The sequence below is a fragment of the Canis lupus genome, unplaced genomic scaffold, assembly GCF_011100685.1.
Source record: "Canis lupus familiaris isolate Mischka breed German Shepherd unplaced genomic scaffold, alternate assembly UU_Cfam_GSD_1.0 chrUn_S1133H1304, whole genome shotgun sequence".
In the NCBI taxonomy this organism is placed as follows: domain Eukaryota; kingdom Metazoa; phylum Chordata; class Mammalia; order Carnivora; family Canidae; genus Canis; species Canis lupus.
In genome coordinates, this window is record NW_023329953.1 from 19,830 (window position 1) to 28,136 (window position 8,307).

Genomic DNA, 8,307 nt, shown 5'->3' on the forward strand with positions numbered 1-8,307 from the left:
AGTGACCTAGAAGATGTGAGCTTCTAGAGGGCAGACTTCAAACTCATTTAGTCACCAGTTAGTGAAAGGTTTCCACTCTGGGGCTCTAAGTCTCATCTCTGTGAATGTTTGAGAGCTGTCTGCCAATCAATATCTAAGGGGGACCACGGAAACTGACAATGAACACTCATGCCAAAGGCAAAAGAGTACCCTTACAAAAATAACCTAGAAGCAGCCTCTGGGTCTCATCCACTGATAGAAGTTTGATTTAGGAGAGCTATCAACACTATTTACTCTCTTAAAAATTAGGATTGAAAGATGACAAATTTAAAAATCTGGCATGCATGAAAAAAAAGGGACTGTCCTTCAGACTAGAGATTTATGCAACCTATGATCCTGAATTGGACCTGGTTTGGGCAAATCAAATGTGAAGAACATCTTGGAATACTTAGGAATTTTACATATGGACCAGGTGGGTACTAGATGATGTTAAGGGGTCATTAATTTTTTTGGGTGAAGAATACAGAAACAATGTACTGTTGAAAGATGGAAATTGAAGTTCAGCATGGGTAGAATATAATGATGTCTAGTATTTTCTTTAAAATATTTCAGTATAAAAGTGAATCAGAAATCCAACCAAAGTTACTAAAAGAAAATAGGACATTTCAGACAATAACTACTTTCTAGCTTTCCCGGCCCCTTTATCAGTGGGTAGTCTTATTTAGATGGGGCAGGTCAGGGTCAATCTTCTTCACCACAGACACTGATGCTTCCCACCAGCAGTGAAAGAGCCTTGGGGAGCCCCACTCAAGGGAGCCATATACAGAAGGCACATGGAGAGGCAGGTCCTTCTGCCTCTCATTCAGTTATTGTCAAAATGAAGAGAGAACATTGTCAGCCTATCATTCACTATAACACATCAGGAAATCTCCTGGGGACATAACAAACACTCTCTGGTTCAGAAATACCTCTTTGGGGGCACCTGGGTGGCTCAGTGTCCAACTTGTGATTTTAGCTCAGGTCATGATCTCAGGGTGATGAGATTGAGCCCCACGTAGGACTCTGTGTTCAGAGCAGGGTCTGCTTGGGATTCTCTCTCTCCCTCTTTCCTTTATCCCTCCCCCACCTATAAAAAAAGATGAGAAAAAAAAAAAGAAATACCTCTTTGACTAGAATCTCAAGTAAATTAACACATGTCAGGCTTTGCAGCCAATCTGCAAACTCAAATTTTGATTTTGTTGGGGCGCCTGGGTAGCTCAGTTGGTTAAGTGTCTGCCTTTGGCTCAGGTCCTGATCTCAAGGTCCTGGGATCAAGCTCAGTGGGGAGTCTGCCTCTCCCTCTGCTCCTCCCTATTGTTCATGCTTTCTCTCTCTCAAATAAATCTTTTTAAAAATAAAACAAAAATAAAATAAAATTTTGATTTTGCTTAGTGCTCCACTGAAGTTTTCTGAAGGTCTGCCTTATTTATAAACATCAGCCCAGGAGGCAAGAAGGAACACAGCTCTCCAGCAGTAAGAATATTCACAAATATTTTATTAATACATATTGTCATATTCCCAGTATACAAGAGCCCTTGAGACACTGCCCAGTACGGAAAGACACTAAACGTGCTCAGGGCCTTGGTCTTCTGTCTGGTTGAAGTGACCCCACACTCTTTTAATAGGACCACATGTGTTGTACCTCACCTGTCCACACCCCCGCATGGAAACAGGCTTCCCTTCAGTCAGATGCAGAGAGTGACACTCACTGCCTTTTGCAAGGATGATGGCTTCTGATGGTTATACCAGAATGGAAAAAACTTGGCATCAGCTGACCACAAAGAAATTCAGACTTCATTTCCCAAAGTCATTCATTCTGCTTCTCTCTGGGAAGGGCTAGAATGTCTTCAGGATGAGCATAAAGATTCCCACTGCCGGAATATTCGGAATACTTTCCTGGATTTCTCAGAGAGACTCTATAGGTAAAAAAGCTCATTATTAGAGATTAAATTCTTTTATAGAGATGAATGATGGGGTAATAACAGCTTTAAGGGTTGGTCTGAAAATTTCTCCCATGGTGATCTAAATAGGTCTAGGATTGAGAGAAACTAGTTAATTTTCTATTACTACTTTATATCATATATATGTAATATACACCTAACACCAGACTAAAAATCAAGATAGCCTGCGTTCTACAGTTAGACTACTGCTAACACACTCTGACCCTCTCAAACGCAGCTCACGTCCTCCCTCCACGTAGCTGCATCTGTCCTAACCTTGTTGTGTGAGGCTGACACTACTGACCCACCATTAGTGGGGCACACAGGTTGCACTGGTTTCCATTAGTGATGCTGAATGGGCCCTAGTTCATTATTTCTTGTGAACAAGGATTCACATTTACATGATGCCTCACTGGGGTTAATAGTATAACCAAGACCAAAGGGTAAAACAGATTTAATGACTCTTTAAACTATGACCCTGGCCTTCTCAGCTTCATTTTTAGCCAGCAGAGCTAATAATAGGAAGACTCTCATTGCCACTTGATCGTGCCTATGAAGTGATCTGAGATTCTGAGAAATGGTGTTACAGGGAGACAAAGCTATTTACTGAAAGATAAAAGTTCTCAGTGAATCAGAACACTTGGTTCTCTCTGACTTTGAGAGTCACAGTGAAGAGCACAGGGTCTCAGTGAGAATATAAATAATAATCTAGCAAGATAATCGATAAAGTTGCCTCCAGCTTCTGACATCAGAAGATATGTCTTCTTATCCTCTTTGCTGGATGAATGTTTCAAAAAAATAAAAGTCCCGGGGTAGGGGGTTGGGAAGAATGTGAGCTCTTCTTAATGATGGAGGGGAATTTACTGAACATACTGACAAAGTTAAAAGAAACTTAAGTTGAGAAAAATAACTTTCTTCTAACATCAATATCTTTGGTCCAGTCTTATTAAACTCTGAATTTCCCCGTCATTGCAGCTATGGAAAGGTTAAACATAAAACCAAAAAGCATCTCAAGTCCTGGAACCCAGGGTCAATTATGAGGCCAACTTCTCCCACTACAAATACAAAACAAAACAAAAAAACCACCAAACAAAAACCCCCACAAAAACCCTGTAGGATTTCTTGTTCGTAAGACAGTGACAGAGGTCAGTCAATAAGACTCTGTTTCATAAAGATCTAGGCAGAGAAGATACATGCAGACATTTGTCTTTAGATAGCTTTACATATTTTTAAAAGTTTTTTAAATTGGAAAGATACAGCTTTTTTTTTTCCTGTGGAAAAACTTTGGGAAGCCTTCATTTATGTTATTTACCGAGGGTACAAATGTACAGTCTTAGGCTTTTAGCACAGTTATATTCTTCTCCAGTAGAATCCCACAAACCTGGGAGTGCTTCTTATAAACAGCTATTGGCATGTATTATTTTACTTTGCCCTTGGAGGACACAGGGCTCAGAAATTATTCTATTCATACCACACTATAAGGCAAATTTGGGAATAAACCAACAAAAGAAAGAGAACCCAGTTGCCATGATTCCTTCAAGTCCACACTCCTATCACTTCCACCCTTTACACAGAGTAAACAATTGACTTGTTTTCTCAGCTGTCATGATGGATTTGCATCTGCCCACATTTTGTAAATAGCAGCAAGCATGACTGCAATGGCTAGCTGAGGCAAAGTAATGTGCCACTGTGAGGAACGAAACTAATTCTGGGGTCAGAGTACAGTGCTCCAGACAGCTAACTGGCCAGGCTCCAAATGCAAGTGACAGCAACTGATAGAAAAAGCAGCTGTTCTGCAACAAGAGGCCGGAGCAGCTGCCTCTCCATCTATTTCTGTTTTTGTACTTCTCTGCTTGGAGTCATTTTAGTTGAGAAGACAAAGAATTTACCATAATTTTAGGGAAGGCCAAATGCTAAGCTACAGGAAGACTGAATCAGTTCCATGTCGATTCTCTAGGACGAAACCTGATTCTGTCTAACTTGACTTCCGAAAGCTGAGGGCAGGCAGGGTGCTAATTATAGTACCAGCCTCTGTTCCTTATCCCATAAACAGCAAGTGCTGCACACACACAGGCAGTGGCTTATCTCACCATGGAGTCTGTTTCAGCTGGCTGGTTGGACTGCTTGTGGGCCAAGAGGATGTTCAGCACAGCCTTCCAGCCTGGCTCTGTAGAGATACTGGCATCTGTCTCCGTTCCACCATGCTCCCTGGTTTCCTTGCCAAGTGTCACATTTACCCAAGGGCACCAGTCTCTATGCTGAGAGGTGGGGTCAAAGCAGCTTCGGGAAGATGTGTCCTGAGAGGAAGAAGAGAAACAGTGTTGATGAAGGGCAGATGCCATGTCAATTCAGGAAGGCACTGCTATGAGTTGTCCAGTCCAGAATCTCTCAACTGCCCAGGTCTCCAGTTGGATATTCTCCTTTAAAACACTGTCTATGTTGTGGCTGCTCTCTTTATGAATACTTTCATTCCCTTCATGTTAAACCAATAGCGCCTGATCAGGTCTGTCCCCCTTACCTCATGCCATCCCCACATGCCTGAAATACTACCTCTCCAGAATCCATTCCAAAGAAATAAAGGACAAACCTCTTAAATTTTTTTCCCTTTGGATACCCAGCTGTTCCATCTTCAAACTTATTCACACTGTCTACTTTAGCCACAGGACCCGGGAAGGGGTCAGGCCTGCTTCTCTGTTTGACCCAGTGAGGGCCTGGTGTGCTGCCTGTGCTCAGTAACTTCTACACACAGATGGACTCACTGAGCTGCTAGAAGAGCAGAGGCGAGCTCGTTTGGCTCTCCGGAGAGGACTAGACGGCAACTTCCAGGCCACTACTGTCTCCTGTTCCCATACTTCGGGGTCACAGGACGGGTTCTGGTGGTGGGGCTAGCGGCCTCTGGCTCAGGACGGTCAACAGGACTGGAGAGTCCCAGCTCCGAGTTCGGGAGACAATGGGACCTGGGCTCCTTTCAGCCTGAAGGGAAGAAGAGGTAACAGAAGTACAACAATATAAATGACAATGGTCAGAAGAAATATTTCTAGAAGCAAGTAAAAGCTAATTCTTTACAATTAAGTCTAAGAATTTACTTTCTGAACTATTGACATAACTAAACTCTTCAAAAAATGATAGATTTTTATACAAAATCATGAATTTAGCTTCTGTAATGCAACTGGCAAATAAAAACACAGTATTCTGATCAATGTAGTCAGAAGAGAAGCTTACTTGCCTAAAGTAATTTTCAACTTTTCCACCACACTTTTGGCAAAAATGCTGCTTTTGAAAAGGTCATCCCAAGAAAGTTGATTAAGTTTATACCTGCTCTGAGCCAGGAGAACATGTGGCATCCTGGCTCCGAGTCATCATCCCTCCGAGGAGACTCAGGCACAAGAGGGAAGCGCTCTGGGCCGTCCTCAGGGCCTGGGATGGGGGAGCTGGTCAGGCCAAAGGATGCATCCAGGTCGGGTCATGGATGACTCAATCTGCTGGAAGCCCCAGAGCCCCACCTTCCTCATACACTGTGAACACGTTATTAGGGAGAGCTGCATGGGTTCCAAAAGAAGAACTAGGCAGGACAGAAAAGAGTTTCTCAAAGAGTAACCTTTCCAAGGGATTAAGTGAAATTATTTGTGAGACAGTTTATCTTTATCAACAAATCTCTGGAACAGTCCAGTGGACTGGGAAATCATGTCATCTCAGGGCCCTGTCCCTGTGATCTCAGGACCCCAACTCCATTCTCTCTCATAAAGTTCCTGTAGAAAGATTAAAGGGTTGGATGCCTGGTGGCTCAGTTGGTTGGATGTCTGCCTTCGGCTCAGGTCATGATCCCAGAGTCCTAGGATCGAGCCCCACATTGGGCTCTCTGCTTGGCAGGGAGCCTCATTCCCCCTCTCCTTTGTCTGCTGCTGCCTCCTGCTTGTGTTCTCTGTCAAATAAATAAATAAAATCTTAAAAAAAAAAAAGTAAAATCTAGATTGGTTCCAACAGTTTTCTTTTCTTTTCCTTCCTTCCAGGTTTTATTTTTGTAATCTCTACACCTAATGTGGAGCTTGAACTCACAACACTAAGAGTCAATGCTCCCCGGACTGAGCCAGCCAGGTGCCCCAGTTCCAATAGTTTTCTATCTCAGAGGGAGTTTAATGCCAAATTGAGAAGGCTAGAATGGAAATACCAATATGGGGACTTGACTCCAGCTGGTATTTCCTTTGGTAGGTTTTAATGAATTCAACTGATTGTTCCTCTTTTCTTTCTTTTCTTTTCTTTCTTCCTTCCTCCCCTCCCTCCTTCTCTCTCTTTTTCTTTTCTTTTTTTTTTCTTTTCTTTTTTTCTTTCTTTTCTTTCTTTCTTTCTTTCTTCTTTCTTTCTTCTTTCTTTCTTTCTTTCTTTCTTTCTTTCTTTCTTTCTTTCTCTTTCTTTCTTTCTTAGATTTATTTATTTATGATACACAGAGAGAGAGAGGCAGAGACACAGGAGGAGGGAGAAGCAGGCTCCATTCCAGGAGCCCCACGCAGGACTCAATCCCAAGACTCCAGGATTGCGCCCTGGGCCAAAGGGAGGTGCTAAACCGCTGAGACCACCCAGGGATCCCCATTTTTTTTTACTTTCTATAAACAGAAAGGAGTTGCACTGTTTACAGGAACATGAACTCTCAGCTGGGAAGTGATAGTAAAAACAAAACAAAACAAAAAAACTCGGGCGCCTGGGTTGCTTAGTCCGCTGGGCATCTGCCTTTGGCTCAGGTCATGATCCTGGAGTCCTGGGATCAAGTCCCACGTCTGGATCCTTGCTCAGCAAGAAGCCTGCTTCTTTCTCTCCCTCTGTCTGCTGCTGCGCCCTGCTTGTGCTGTCAAATAAATGAATAATATCTTAAAAATAAATTAAACAAAACCAAAACCAAAACTAAAATTCAGGTGTTTCCAGCAATTCCTGAGTTCTAATTCTGGTTTTGTTAGATTCTTACCATCCCCTCACCATTCTCTCAGGTTTTCTTTCTTTTTTTTAGAGATTGATTGATTGATTTGAGAGAGAGAGGAGAGAGAGAGCACGAACAAGCACACATGCACAAGCAGGGAGAGGCAGAGGAGAGGGAGAAGCAGGCTTCCCACTGAGCAGGGAACCTGATGCAGGGCTTGATCCTAGGACCCTGGGATCATGACCTGAGCCAAAAGCATCTGCTTGCTTAATCAACTGAGCCACCCAGGCACCCCTCCCTCGAGTTTTCCTTGTCTGTTTTTCTGACAGGAAATACCATGAGATCTCCAAATGCTATTAGTGACTGATGTGGACCAGTGTATGATCGTGTCAGAGTTCTCATTTTCTTGCAAATTCAGTGACTAACCTACAGGCCCAGCCACATACAGAGAGAACACATGCAGTGACATGGACTTGGATGTCTGAGCCTAATTTGCTTGTAGTTTTTCTCTCTTCAGTTCGGCAATCAAGTTCATCTTCAAGCAAGTGCAGAAGAAGACTGATCTTGTCTTCTGTCAACACTACAAAAGAATCAAGGTAACAAACTGAAATTTCCAACCACAAAAATCACATACGAGGATGTACCTAGAGGGTACAAGGCAAAAGTCATGAAAGAATTGCCAAACATGAAGACAATTCTCTTCATTATGGAAGGCTTAGTTCTAAGACTGCAATAAGGTTTTACATAGAAGCTTTCTGAATTGCCCTGGATCTGCTGATTGAGGAAAGTGGCAATTTTCCTAGAGCTACCAAATCTTTTCTTAGTTTTAATTTGTTTTCTTTTTTCTTTTTTTATAAAGATTTTATTTATTTATTCATGAGAGAGAGATAGAGAGAGGCAGAGGGAGAAGCAGGCTCCATGCAGGGAGCCCGACATGGGACTCGATCCCGGGTCTCCAGGATCACGCCCTGGGCCGAAGGCACTCAACCACTGAGCCACCCAGGGATCCCCTTAATTTGTTTTCAACTTACCAATTACAGATTTTCTCTGAAACTTGCAAACTTCAAAACCCAAATAATGAAACAGATTACTATTCATATCTTAGCCTGACAGTGAATTTATTTCTTATGAGAACAAGAGAACTTGTCACAGTCTTTATTTTTATTCTAAGAATAATAAGGTAGTGATAAAGTGAACAAAAAAGCTGCCTTGGCTAGGGACGAGGGACATTTAAAATAGGCACAGAGCTGGGGCACCTGGGTGGCTCAACTGGCTGAATGTCCAACTCTTGATTTCAGCCTGGGGAATGATCCTGGGGACATGAGATCGACCCTGGTATTGTTTTGTTGTGTTGTTGTTGTTTTTTAATGATACTGAACCTACCTTCCTCCCTCCCCCCTTTTCTTTCTTTTTCTTTCTTTCTTTCTTCTTCTTTCTCTT

General features: G+C 42.6%; 1 protein-coding gene across 1 annotated transcript; it reads right to left on the reverse strand.

The window, feature by feature from the left end:
* Window positions 1–1,492: 1,492 nt before the first annotated feature.
* LOC119878183 (nuclear-interacting partner of ALK-like) lies at window positions 1,493–4,837 on the reverse strand (the record flags this gene model as incomplete). Its single annotated transcript, XM_038588898.1, has 3 exons — window positions 1,493–1,934; window positions 4,049–4,255; window positions 4,718–4,837. Coding segments are annotated over 3 exons (396 nt in total), but the record flags the coding sequence as incomplete, so codon positions are not given.
* Between the last annotated feature and the right edge of the window lie 3,470 nt (window positions 4,838–8,307).